The following is a 14,637-nucleotide window of genomic DNA, read 5'->3' as shown; positions in this document are numbered from 1 at the left end:
GGCCGCCCTCACCTGCTAATAGCCCACACCCTTGCTGAGGCCTGCGGGGCCAGCGCTGGCTTGCAAAGTTCCTATGAATCACCATCCACAGAGGACACCTGTGTGAATCACGTTTGGCTGAGATGCCCTTGCCACTACCATTGGAGCCTTTGTGCTTTTTGGTGGCTGTGGTCCCCTGTGCCTTTGTTAATCCTTGCACTGTCCTGTTCCTCTGCTGAGGCCTATGGATGTTATCAGCTTCTGGCCCTGTGAAAGCAACCCTGCCGATCAACAGCCTGTGGATGAAGCTGGCATAAGCTTCAGTCACTTACCAAGGTGAAAATACTATGCAGCTGAAGGCATAAAGCTTTTGCCCAAAGTGAAGTACACAAAATCCAACCAACAATTGTATTAAGCATTGTGGATAAACCTCTACCTATTCTGAGGTCAAACACCTGTTCCTACACTCAAATCCGAGACTCAAAACCACTTCTTGGACTCAATGACCCTACTTACATTTTATGCCTTGTCTTTCCCCTAAGATTACTGACTTATGGTGCCAGATATTGTTACATATGAGGTTATATCCCCCCAACTACAAGCCCTCCTGCCTTTGGCCACAGGAGCTGGGGCTACTTCCAAAAGACTTAAGGTGTATAAAGCAGAGGAGATCAGTGTTCTCTGTACAAGGGGAAGGGAAGGGAAAGGAAGGAGTGAGAAGAGGAAAGCACGTCCGGACTTTCCTTCCAAACTAAACCATTACATTGCGATGCCCCACGTCTCCTGGGGAGGAAGAAGTAAGGGGACAGAGAGAGGCCTGGGGTGTTTCACTGATGGGATTCCCTTTTCTTGAAAGAAAACACCAGGTGAGGGGCAGGGGTCTTATCTTGTAAACAACATCTTAGCTCAGGTTATGATTCACTGTTTATTGCTTTAATCTCTATAAGCCACAGTTTTCTGGTCTCTAAAATGAATACAGTAATATCTACATGGCATGATGGTTGTATGGAATTGAGTTAATACATGTGAAGCTAGCACAGGTATACACAGTTGGTCCAGAGGGGAGAGAAATATGCACAACTAGATATATTACAAGACGGAGTATGTGATGTTACTACAATAAAGGAACAAGTCAAGTGCTCTAAAAGCTCTAATGAAAGGAAATTTAATTCTAACCTGGGCTGAGGTAGGTGATTGATTTCACGAGAGGGGCGGCTGTGGAGTTGAATTTTAAGATTTTGTGAGACTCTCTCCACCATTCAGTTCATTTGATGAGCACATTGTCTTGATCGTCAACTGTCTTAGAGGCCCTAGGCAAGCAGAGACGTAAAAGATAAATAACACAGTTCCTGAATCTGTAGTCCCAGTTAGAGAAACGTCACACACGCAAGCACACACACATGTGCATACAAGACACAAGAGAAATCCAAAGTATGCATCTGCAAGCAAAGTGGTGCAGAGCATACATACCTGGGGAGAGGATGCAGGAGGGAGAAGAAGTCTGGATGCGCTCATCTGCGACGCTGACCTAGAAGGTGGAGACTTTTTTTTTTTAAACATCTTTACTGGAGTAGAATTGCTTTACGACGGTGTGTTAGTTTCTGCTTTACAACAAAGTGAATCAGCTATACATATACGTATGTTCCCATATCTCCTCCCTCTTGCGTCTCCCTCCCTCCCACCCTCCCTATCCCACCCCTCTCATGGTCACAAAGCACAGAGGTGATCTCCCTGTGCTATGCGGCAGCTTCCCACTAGCTATCTAATTTACATTTGGTAGTGCATATATGTCCCTGCCACTCTCTCACTTCGTCACAGCTTACCCTTCCCCCTCCCCATGTCCTCAAGTCCATGCTCTAGTAGGTCTGTGTTTTATTCCTGTCCTACCACTAATCTCTTCATGACATTTTTTTTTCTTAGATTCCATATATATGTGTTAGCATACGGTATTTGTTTTTCTCCTTCTGACTTACTTCACTCTGTATGACAGACTCCAGGTCTATCCACCTCATTACAAATAACTCAGTTTCATTTCTTTTTATGGCTGAGTAATATTCCATTGTATATATGTGCCACATCTTCTTTATCCATTCATCTGTTGATGGACACTTAGGTTGCTTCCATGTCCTGGCTATTGTAAATAGTGCTGCAATGAACATTTTGGTACATGACTCTTTTTGAATTATGGTTTTCTCAGGGTACATGCCCAGTCGTGGGATTGCTGGGTCATATGGTAGTTCTATTTTTAGTTTTTTAAGGAACCTCCATAGAAGGTGGAGACTTTAATGATAAGAGTAAATAAAGGGATGGGAGAATGGGAGAAACGTTTGGAAACAAGGCTATTTAAGACCTCTGTGAAAAGAGTAAAGCAGTGAGTGTCGTCAGAAAAAGGCTTGCTGGAGGAGCTTCCTTCCTTCGGGGAGGTTTGTTCCTCGGTGATACCCAAGTTAGGTTGATTGAAGAATTCTCCAACCTCCCAGGACAGATGGGAGCATGTGGTTTAGGAAGAAACCATTTCCTAGCTCTGGGTAGCCATGTCCTTCCCATCAGGATATTCCTTTTCCTATCCACGATCTTTAAGATCTTTTTTATAATTGTTAAGCCCATTTAGAAAGTCTGTCAACGATGCAGGACCCCTTCCACTTAAGAATAGAAAAAGACCGTGACATGATGTTCTGATAATACATCATTTATGTTTGAGTATGAAAACGTTTTAAGTAGGTAAACTGTAGTTGGAAAATCAGTATTATTTCTTAATCTTGACACTTATGCCTATTCTGTGAGTATTTCAATTCATGTAGAGAATTTCAGTGAAAGGAATAAGAAATTTCCTGATCTACTTAATGGATGGAAATCTATTTAATGGTCTCCAACATCTTGGCTTTAGTCAGAATTCTTGTCTGAAGGAAAGTAAATCGCATGGTCTCAACTCAACAAACGGTGGATTTTGGTCTGTGCCATCACAGTAAAGCTGGTGACCAGGGATGTATGTGTGCAGTGGGGAAAGAATTCCAGCGTGGTGAGAGAGAGTCCCTGCTTCCTGGCCTGGCAATGTCCCCAGCAGAGAGCTCGCATCATTTAACAGTGATGTCACTTTGTTGACCATCATAAACTGAAGTTTCACAGAATCACGAATAAATAAGTTAGTATCTTGAAAGTAACAGGAAAAGGAAGGAGGGAAGAGCTGCAGGATCAGAGTGCCCTAATGTGCAGTGGTTGGGGTGATGCCAGTGCTGAATGCCACCTTCCCCTGCCTGGGCGTACCCCTAAAAAGTATACGCGCCCCGCTGCAAACTCCGATTCCACGGACCCACTGGCATTTGAGAAGTAGCTAATGGGGAGTTATTTCTGTCAATCCCCTTACGTCATGAAAGTGGAAATTTACAGAGAATAGATTAGGATGTGGATTACCTTCTGTGGCCTCAGAATAGAGCAAGGCCAAGCAGCGCGGCTCCCCTGCCCCCGGAAAGGCTACTCCTGTAGACCCTTGGATGGGATCGTAAATCAGCTAAACCAGATTCATTGTAGTTTGTGTCCCCAAAGTAGGATATGTCTGGGAGTGCTTCCATTACTCAGCCAGATTCATTGAACCTCCAAGTTGGCACCGTGTGTTTTTGTAAGGATGACATGGAAGCTACGGCATTCTTTCTTTTCACACTGAGGGAGAGAGTAAGTCTCTATTCAATGTTCTAAATGCTACCTGATTATCTTGATAGGATTGTAGTGACCTCCCTGGGTCTTCTTTTGAAGTCCAAAGTATCCTGAAAATGCACATTTTCTCTTTTCTATTAAATGGTGCCTAGCGACAAGTTCATCATAACCCTGATTTGATTGCAAATTGATCTGTTTAATTAATTATCCTCTCTTTATTCCTAGTGGCCCATTCTACCTCCTGTGCCCCCTCCCTCCATCAAATGGCTAACATTCTGTCCTAAGACAGAAACCAAGGAATGCGGCTAATTTGGTGTTTGGGGCAGTGTCATTTCTACACACAGAGTTTTCTCTCACCTGAGAAGTTACACCATGAAGTGAATTGGCCATTAATGTAACCACACAGTCCTGTAGATGACACTGTGTCCTAGTTATTTCTGTCCTGCAGACGTGCAACCAGCGCTTACAAATAGGCGGCCAAGGTGGCTGCTCTACCTCTTCCCCTGTTGGGGAATTCTTCCCAGGTGGTTTTGGATCATGTTATAGCCAGGATGGACGAACAATTGGAGCTGAGCTTTCAGAGACCTTCCTCTCACAAGGCATCAGGCTGAGGAAGAACGTGGGAGCTGCCATCAGGAGGAAATGCTATACCAACCCTACCGGTGGCGGGCGCTCTCTTATGCCACGGACAGCACAGACTCTACCACTAGGACAGTTGTCAACAGGGGCAATCAGGAGGGGCTTCCAGCAAGAGGGGTGGAGTGTGGAAATGCAAGGCCACTCGTCCAGCAAATTCCATCTTCCTGAGCGCCACTGCTGGATGCCGTAAACCACGGGCACATTTCCCCCCGTGGGCAGCGGGCCGGGGTGACAGCTGGTGAAGCAGCCCGGCGGCTGCCCAGAGACGGTGTCTAGAGAGTTGCACTGGGGAAGGGAAGGCTTCAGTGGACTAAACCGTTATTCAGTCTGAGCTCTTCCGCAGTGGTTTGAGGAAGCACAGCTCAAGTAGCCTGTCACGAACCAAACATGTTCATAAAGGGGCTGGAGACATTCCAGTCCTGTGTTTTGACCTTGCTTAATTCCAAGAGGGGCAGGGATTGCAGTAAAATGAGTCTGATCTTTCTCATGATTCTCGTCTTCATGAGGGGTGGGGTGTCCAGCCTGCGGGGTCGGGCATGAACGAATAGGGTGCGTGCGAATGGAAGCATATTTCCAAACAGGCTGCACGATCTAGTGGATTAACTAGGATGGAGGATGAACATCACTTTATGTCAGGTGTTGCCCTGGGGGAGAGGCCCGGGGAGCTCGGCTGAGTGGGTGCATATCGGTGAGGCTCAGGGCTGCCCTTGTGTGTATTTGAGGCTGCGCACAGAGAAAGAGATGAAAGCTGACATGTGTCTTTTAGAACTGGCCGCTGCTGTCAGGTTTGGTTTCTGGAGCTGAGAACAGGTACCTCAGACTTCAGAGTAGAGCCCAGCGTCTCTCTGTGAACTTCCCTTGAGGGTCTGGTTTGGAGAAGAATCTCAAACCTTCTTCTCTTGTCCTGCATCACCGTGTTGGAATGTGGGTGTCCTAGGCACTTGCTGTTGTGTTCTTGGCCTTGGAGGCTTTGGCCGTAAGTCAGAGAGAAAGCATTTTGTTCTGACATTTCCTTGTATGTTTCCTCCCCAAGCAGGGCAATGGGGGATTATGGTTAGGGAAATGTGCTTTAAGGCTTTAGTTCATGTTAAAAAATATTTGCTAGGCACTTACCACATACATGCAGAAATATACCAGCAGCTGACATAGGTATTAGAGATGGATATTAATTAACCAACAATTAATTAATTAGACAAATATCTATTAGACATCTACTCTGGGCCAGGCACTGCAACAAGCACTGGGGATGCAGCAGTAAAAAAAAAAAAAAGTCAGACACTTCCCTGGCGGTCCAGTGGTTAAGACTCCGCGCTCCCAGTGCAGGGGCACGGGTTCAATCCCTGTGCAGGGAACTAAGATCCCGCATGCTGCAGGGAGAAGCTCCCCACCCCCCCACAAAAAAGTCAAATTCTTGCTCTCACGGAGCTTACAGTATGGTGGGAGGCTCAAAATAAACAAAATAAATAGGTTAAGTAATGAAAGTAAGTAATGGTAGGAAAACTGTGGACCCTCTGCCAGACTGCACGGAGCCCAAATTCTGGCTCTACCACATAGGTGCTGTGTGATGTTGGACAAGCTGCTTAATTTCTCCGTGGCTCATGTTCCTCATCTGTGAAGTGGGGTCGATAGAGGACCCACCCTGCACTGCTGCTCTGAGGGTCCAATGAGATAGCGGGTGTAATGCTCTTAGAACAGGCCCAGCATAATGTAAGCCCTTCGAAGGGCTATTACAGTGTCAGTGCCAGATGGTGTCAGAGAAAATTTTCCAGAGAAAATGAAACTGAAGGGGCAGGGGAGGGGGGAAGCATGAGGGCACCTGGGGAAGAGTTTGCAGGTAGAAGAGGCTGGCAGGGCGAAAGGCCTTGCTCAGAAGGAGTCAGGCATATTCAAAACGAAAACCAAAACCCAACAAGAGGCCAACGAGGCTGCAGTGAGCAAAGGGGAGAGGGTGCAAACCAGGGGGTGGTGGAGAGAACCACATAGGGCCTAGTAGGTCACTGTAAAGGTAAATATCTGGAAAGATCTCTTGACCTCAGTAGGGTGATTGCTTTCTTGGCAAAAGTGACTGCCTGGAGGAGATTATTGGTAACAACCGTGAATTTTTATATTCAGATTCCTGGGGACATAATTAAACATTTGTCCTCTGTATGTTTTGTACTTGTTCTCCTTGTCTGTGCTGGATGGGATAAGTCCTGGAGTTTCCCATCTAGTCTGCTCTTTTTCCATGAACAAACAGTAATTTAACATCAATTAGGGGAAAAAAATGAAAGTTTAAAAAAAAAAACCCCATGATTCTGCCAGCTTAGCAAAATAACTGCTTTGATTTTTACCACATTTCACTCCAGGAGATTTGAAACAAAATGGGGACCATGATATCTCCCAGCATGCTTGCTGATGATGGATAAATACAGTTTGAGCACGAATGGGGGTAGATGCTGGCGACGAGCCCCTCCTCTGAATCCGCATCGGCAGAGCCTGGGCCTCGTGTGGAAAGGTGCGCACGAGAGATGCGTGTGTTTGACAGGTGAGGAAGGTCCAGCCGCAGCCCGGTTTCTAGGCGGGAGGACAAGCCACCTGAGGGGACAAATGTCACCATAAGGTAAAAGGAAATCAAGAATCCCCATTCTACAAAGGGACGAAGGGAGATTGTGAATGTGACCCCCCCAAAGCCTACTCCTTACACCCTGGTTGAGGTCACCTCTGCCCACGTGTCACTGAGAAAGGGGCTGCTGAGTGCCAGCAGGAGCTGATCAGAAGGACAGAGGCCTGGGAAGTACAGGCGGCATATGTGGTGTGGTGTCCACGTGGCTTTGATCCCCACAGACCCCTGGAAGCCACCTCTGCAGACCTGGGAAAGGCCCGCTTGTACTGGCCCACCCCCTCTGGTGAGCCCGAAATCCTCAGGGGCAGGGAGTCAACTCTGCAAGGCACCGGAAGCCTGTGCAAGCCAGGAGGTTTGTTTGCTTGAGACTTGGGGATTCAGATTGAACAATTATTAGATATAAACCACACAATATGTGCCCGGCACACAGAAGATGCTCAATAAAATTGAAGCCATTCTTTCCATGTTCTGCTTCTTCTATTTTAAATTAAACAAAAGTCAGTGCCATTGCCAAAATACTCATTGGATCTGAGAGGAAAGTCACAGCCACAGATGTTTATTGTGCACTAGCTGAGCTCCCCTAGGGGGCAGGGATAGACGTTCAATTAGATCGATATACAGTTTGTGGGAACAATTGCACGTGTCCCCTTGTGAATATAATGAAAGCCTAGGCTAAGTGACAGAAGGGAACTATGCACAGAGAGCTGTGGTCCAATGAAGAGGAAGAGATCACATGATCATAGAATCACATGACAAAGATGAGCTTCACAGGATGATATGATCACATGATCAGGATAGACTTCGGGGAGGAGGTGCCATTTACATCAGGACTCTAAAGATGGGAGTAAAATTTAAATGGATAGGAAGAGAAGGGAGCACATTCCAGGTGAAGGGACCAATAGACCCAATGGAAGGTGTAGACCCACTCAGGAGACTGCGGTGGTCCGGGGAACTGGAGCATGGGTGAGATGAAGGGGAGGAAATCCTGGGAGGTCCCACTGGAGAGAAGGGAGGGGTGGGAACTTAATTGAGTGGTGACTCAATCAAATCATGAAATTAAGCCATGCAAGTTTTTTGAGAAGGGGAAGTTAGATAAATGCAGATCGACTCCAGACAAAAAGAAACATCAAGCAGAAATGGATCTCTTGCATAGACTAGGGAGGCTTGAAAGGCAGGAAAAGCTATGTAGAGGCTGCTTATGAATGGGAGGCTAATTAACATTTGTGGGGCACCTACTGTATGCCAGGTGCCTTTTTGGGGAGTGTGTGACTTTATCTTTGTTGATAGATTAAGCAAGTTACTCGAGGCCACACAGCTGGCAAAGGGCACTGCTGAGATCACAGGTGGTGCCAGCCTCCTTTATAGGGGCTGTGAGAACATCCACTCTGTGCTGTTCTTGGTAGAAGAAATGGTGGTGGAATTCAGAGAAGTGGAGATGGCAGGTGGAGAAAGCACTGGAGAAATCTTGTGAGCTCAAAGCGTCATGACTTGGCCAACAGTTGCCCAAAGGAGGGTGGGGGAAGTCCAAGAGAACTCCAAGGTTTTGGTTATGGGTAACTGGGAAAGAGCTGACTCAATAATAAAAACACAGAAGTCAGGAAAAAACTGATTGGAGGGGAAGATACTGAACATGCAGAGTTTAAGGGACTGGATTCTTAACTCTGGGAGCACACTGGAATCCACTGAGTTGTTAAAAGATTTTAGACTCCTGGACCCCACCCAGACAGGCTAAACTGGAGTCTCTGGGGGTGGAGCCAGGGTACTGGTAGTTTGTAAAAGCTGCAGGTGATTCCAATATGCAGTCAGAAGAAACCCTCTCGGGACTTCCCTGATGGTCCAGTGGTTGAGACTCCAAGCTCCCAATGCAGGGGAGCTGGGTTTGATCCCTGGTCAGGGAATTAGATCCTGCGTGCTGCAACTAAGACGCGGCGCAGAACAAAATATTTTTTTAAAAAAAGAAGAAGAAACCCTCTCCACACAGGGAGAAAACCCAGGCACTGATGCTCCCAAGAAATTTAAGGGCTAGAGAGAAATATCTGGGAGGTGGTTGCATAGAGGTAAGAGTTGAAGTCAGGAGACTGAACAAGAACATTAAGGGAGAGTAAACAAGAAGGAAGAGGTGCCAGCCATTTCCTCCAAGGAAATTGGTGCAAACAGTATCTTGCACATATAATTGTGGGGAAATGGCTTAAAACCTGTGCTATGTTCACAAAAGGAATAAAGGAAGAAGTGCAGGATTGAGATTTAGGAAATCTGGATTTTACTCACAGTGCATGCTAACCAGTGGTGTTATCTTAACCATCCATTCGTTCACAAACAATTACAGAGCAGCTGTTATGTGCCAGGTGTTATCCCAGGGAGTGCGGATATAGCAGTGAACAAAACGAGGCAAAAATCCTTGCCCTCCCTGACCTTACATTTTAGTTAAAGTGATTAGACTAGAGTAACTCTCAGATTCCTTCTTGCCTGCCAAGGATGGGGCAGTGCAAATTTTCAGCGTGCCCAGAAATAGTGATAACAAGGAGAACAGAGATGAGAGCAACTCTCTAGATACCTTCACCTTGCTCTGAGCCCCAGAAGGTGATCTGAGTGGGCTGCATCCATGGATCTTTTGTCCTCTGGCTTCTGGGTGGCTTGCACCAAAGGGAATGAGGGCACTGCTAGAAGTCCAGAGGGTGGAGGGAGAGGGAGGTTCAGGCATTTTTTCCTTCAGCTCTCTCCCTGCCAAGTCTCCGTGGAGTTGCTGTTTCCCTGTACTGAAGGCCACCACACCTAGCTGGTGACTCTTGTCACTTCCTTTCAGGGATCTTGTCACTACTTTCCCCGCTTGCCTATTTAGGGGTTAGAATGACATAACACTGTCCCTTGCTGGTTTCCATAAACTCTGCCTGCATCTTTGCAAACAGACCCTTTTGTAAACTCTTCTGCTGCGCCAGTTTGAGCTGGGGTCCTTCCAGAAGGGCTTAGGTTCTGACCACACGTCTGGGCATAGACGTCTGTTTCATACTCCAGAAAGTGTCTGTTCAGCATCTCCGGTTCTAGGCAACACAGACAATGAAAGATCAGGACAGACAGTGTCAAAGGAAGAGGGGCGTGGACGGAGGCTGCACATTCTTAATAGCCTGAGGGACATGTGCCAGTCATGCTGAAGTCAGTGCAGGGAGACTGGTTGCGCATGGCCCTAGTGCCAGCTAGTGGGTGATCAAAGCCATCCCCTCTTCAGTTTCCTTGTCTTCAGAGATTTGAGAGGGTGACACTCAAACGACAGCCCGCAGAGCACTCATTTGAAACAATGTCTTGGAGACTTTCTCTTGAAGTCTTGAAGTTAGTGTTGAAGAACCACCTACGCCAACGTATGTTCCTGTTGCCATGACATCAGCTCCCCCCTCACAAGCGTCCCGAACGTGCTGGGAAGTGCCGTGTACTTCCAGTTTTCTCTTTCTCCTTTTTCAAGCGCAGGGCAGGAGAAGCTGATGAAATGGACGATCGACTCATCCTGGTTTGTGCAGCACTTTCTTGGTTTTAGCAGTGAAAGTCCAGCTCCCCAGGAATCCCCTCAGTCCCTGGGAAAACAGATGATTGTTTAATCACCCAGGAGATGTGATGTCAGCTGGAAGACTGTGTATTGAATTCTCTTAAATATCCAAAGATTTGAACACTGATTTGCTTTCTTTATGGTGATGTATGGCTAGACCCACACTCTTTCTTAGTATATTTTCACAATGCAGTAGGACGTGGAGATCCATATTTTCTAGGAGCAAATTTGAAATTAGACCTTTTAGTCTTGGGTTCAGAGAGCTCCGTGACAAGAAAGTAATTTATCTTTCTATGCAAAATTTAATAAAACACTCTTTAAGAAGATTGGTAAAACTCATGGATGGCCAATACAACTTTTAAACCACTATTACATAGAATTCTTTTCACCAATTGATATTGCTTTCAGTTTATTTACTGGGGCTTCATCTATGTCAATTAAAAATTTCTCCTAATACTCTCTCTTTGCTCCTCGGTATTCAATTCCAAACCAGAACGTATTTAAAATCAATTTTCCCCCGCTTCTTTCTGCTCACTTCTAGAGTTACGCTTTCAGGGTACTCTGGCTTGACTTTCCCTGCGGGGAAAAATCCAAGGAAAAAGTATGTCCTAGAGCAGGATGGTGGTGGTGATGAGTAAGAACACTTAAGTGAGAAGTGAGGGAAGTTCCTCCCTAATTGCAGAAAAGAAGCCCTTTTGGTCTCATCTCTGTGCAGCTCAACTGTGGCTACATCAGAAGCATTTCGTGCCTGAGCCCTGTCCCGGGACTTTGGTGTAATTGGTCTGGGGGTTCCACTGAGCAACCCCCTAGCAATAGTCCACGAACAGTGTCTAATTGAAAACCTCTGCTCTAGCAACGTTGAATGCTTGTAGATTCCAAGTGTACCATCTCGTTCCACGTCTTTCTGTCGTTGCCTGTGTTACTTACACCTGTTCATTTCAACTCAGCTTCCCCTTGGAAGTCTTCCCTGATCCCCTTGGCAAGGGCCTCTCCTTTGCCGTTATAGCACTGTCTACTTTGTATTGAATGGATCCAGATATGTGTCTATATCCATATAGTGCATATTTACCCTTTACAAATACTTTGCCCGGTAGCATCCATTTCCCCTTTCTACTTAGGGAGAGTCCTCCACTGTGTACATTTGATGAAGCCTTCTGGGACAGATATTCACTACATTGGACTTGGGATTTCTAATATTGGGATACTAACAAAAGTCATAGCGAGAGTTCAGAATTCACTCAGTGGTGCTGGCAGTGGCCATGGCCATCACAACTAGTGGCCAAACCTGACTGCTTCTCAACATGACTCTGGCAGTGGTGGCCTCTGTTAGTTCCAGTGAAAATGTCCAGCTAGTCTGGTGATTCTTTGAGCTACCCAGTAACCTTCTTTAAAAATACCTTTGTTGTTGTGGTGGTTGAAAATAGCCAGAGTGGTTTCTGTTGCTGGCAACCCAGAAGACTGACCAGTATCCCACCCCGCTAGAACCATCAGCTTCTCAACAGTATGGACCCTGTCTTCTTCATCGTTTATTGCTCCAGGGTCTTGTGTATGACATGTTCACAATAAATGTGAAAACCAAATGAACACAGTTCAGTCTTATCTTCATAACCCCTAAGAAACCATTTGTGAGAACTTATATATATCAGATGTAGTGTTTTCCAATGATACATAATACATCTTCCATTTTACAGTATGCTGTTCGGTCATGCAGGATCAACGAATTAGGCTGTCAGCCTAATTTTTGTGGATGTAGTTATCTTTTTAAAGCTACTGAAGAAAAAGATCTTTGAAGTTTGATGTCATCTATTCCCAGGCCAAGCCAAGAGCGGCCGAGCCACTCTTCCTGGGTGAGATGTACTGAGTTAGATGAATACTATCAGAACTGAATGTACATCCTTTCTCTCTTCCCCTTTACTTCCTGCCTTGCTCTCTCCATCTTACTTCTCCCTTTCCCTGTCCCCCCTCCTCCACTTGCTTTGACGGATCCACTGTGGAGTCCCAGACTTCTGGTTCCCTGAAGGCCCCCATATCCTGCTAGACTGCATACTCATTATAAGATGTGCCAAGCCTAGACATCCACCACCAACATCAAGTCTTATTTTATGCCCATCAGGCCCACAGGGCACGTCGTTTCAATGAAAAACTCTTGCACCAGGAACAAGGGGAAGCGGGGAAAGTAAGTATATGACAGTCACTCCCTGCTCTTAATTATATTTCTGTTTCCACCAGACAATTCCCACACATATTTCTCCCTCTCTCTCCACCGTCTTTCAGTTCCATTGCAGATTGGGAAAATAGCAACTGGTTGGTAGCACAAAAGAACAAGGAGAAGGGGTGGGGTGGGGTAGAGAGAGGAGTGGTGAAGATGGAAAGTGGCAAGAAAGAAATAAAGGCAAAGCATATCCACCAGGTTAAACTTTTTGGCGTTAAGGGAAAGGCCCGACGTCTGCCAGATGCAATCAGAGAATAAGGGAGCAATGGGAGTATCTTCTCTCAGAGAATTCACTGATGAGCAGTCAACCATAATTTCCATACTGCACTTGATTTCCTCCTTATCTTCTTCCAGCTTTGAACAAGTGCTACCAACGACTTGGATACATCATTATGCGAGTAACCAGTGGCAACTTACCTTTTATTCCAGGCATCGATTTTCACCTAACACTGGGTAGAGATTTCTCAAACCCTCATTCAGATAAGTAGCTAGATTGCACTTGGGGGAAAAAAAGAATCCTATTCCTAAATCTTGATGTGAAAATGACAGATTATCAAGAGCTGATAGGCCATAAAATCATTTAATTCAACATTTCCCTTCACAGACAAAGAAACGAGACACAAACCCTCTGAGTACTCAGCTCTTTGGCGCAAGAGCCCAAAATAGAGACTTTTCTATTGAGTCATGATAAGAGCAGCGAGGGGGATAAAGTCAAAGAGAAAGAGAAGATGATTAGGTTGGGGAAGCTTGTGTTAATAATTCATTCTGTATTTGTGTTGTTCAGAATTTGAGGATGCATTTTGATAAATTATTCATGGAGGAAGAAGGTACAGAAAACATCCAATGACCTTTTTGAGACGCACCATTTCCTGGGTCCAGTATAGTGTAATGAAATTAGTCCACCAAGGGTCTTTGAATAAATTTAGTGAGCATCTAACATAGACATCCTGAAATACCCTAGATGATAGAGACAGCATCCCCTCAAGGGATTATTATGAATCCACTTGCATTATAAGCCTGAAGAAATGTCTGTTTTTGGAAGTTAGGTGATGACCCCTCTCTGACAGGTCTGCTAGGTGAATGTGGAACACTGGGTTTCTGCAAATCACAAGGGCAAGAGGCTGTGCCTCTCAAGACGAGAGGGACATTAATGCAAACGGTGACCGATGATGATCTGTACTATTCCAACACCTACTATACTTCCATATCATTAGTAGGTGTTTCCAAAAGGTTTGTTGAACAAAGAGTGAAGACTGAATGAATTAATGAATGAAAGCTAGTAACTACCTTCAGGGTACAGAAGATAAATCACCCAGCATAGAAAGCAAGATTATCTGAAACGCTAGACACTCATTTCACCTTCCTTTTGCTCTAAGCCCCTTAATCTTGGAAGATTGTGGACTGTATTGGAGACTAAAAAAGGTCAACCTCAAGTTCTATCAGGTTAAAAGTGTGTCTGTAGCCCCTCTGCTACTTGGGTAAGGTTAAGAGTTTATCATGGGGCTATGTGTTAGGAACGTGGATTAAAATCTTGAAAATAAGTTACAAGTCTTAAAAAATAGAAATTTTTTTGTAAAAGAGTAAAAATGATTTAACTTGGGTAGCTGGAGGGAGCTTAATGTCTAAAATGGATGTGAATAATTTTTCTTTCTGACTTTTATGAAACTTTCCTTTTAGGCTGCCCTGAAGAATTCCAGAAGAGCATTTGCAGATTTCTGCTTAAGTAGATGCCCAAGGATCTGGAAAAAATTGAACAAACTCTTGGGGCCAAGTGAGTTATAGATAACATATATTTAGACATGAACAGACAGATGTCTATATAATGATATCACTAAGCTAGCAGAGTTTCTTTCTTTCAAATGGAAAATAAGCAGCAGGGTGGTAGTGCCATTTCTGAAACTGAGCTACAGTTGTGTTTTATTGGTAGGTCTGCACAACAAATGAAAGTAGTAGTTCAGCTAGTTTGCTTTGGTCTGTGTGTCTGCCCATCCCCCCTCTCTACCCCCATCCTCCTCACTC

The 14,637-nt window shown here is 45.3% G+C and overlaps 1 protein-coding gene across 2 annotated transcripts in view; it reads left to right on the top strand.

The window, feature by feature from the left end:
* The window catches only part of LOC102990228 (cytoplasmic 60S subunit biogenesis factor ZNF622), a 90,694-nt gene extending 76,334 nt beyond the window's left edge, over positions 1-14,360 (top strand). Inside the window, exon 5 of one of the 2 annotated variants that reach the window (XM_028492822.2) lies at positions 14,296-14,360. In XM_028492822.2, the coding sequence (XP_028348623.1) occupies positions 14,296-14,345 (50 nt within the window). In that variant the 3' untranslated portion in view covers positions 14,346-14,360. Of the gene's footprint in view, positions 1-6,614; positions 6,680-14,295 lie in introns of those variants that run through there. The other variant, XM_028492821.2, reaches the window with a different exon arrangement.
* Positions 14,361-14,637: the final 277 nt, after the last annotated feature.

This window comes from Physeter macrocephalus, chromosome 8 (assembly GCF_002837175.3).
Source record: "Physeter macrocephalus isolate SW-GA chromosome 8, ASM283717v5, whole genome shotgun sequence".
Classification (NCBI taxonomy): Eukaryota; Metazoa; Chordata; class Mammalia; order Artiodactyla; family Physeteridae; genus Physeter; species Physeter macrocephalus.
The sequence above is the reverse complement of the archived record's forward strand: the minus strand, read 5'-3'. Positions and strand labels throughout refer to the sequence as shown.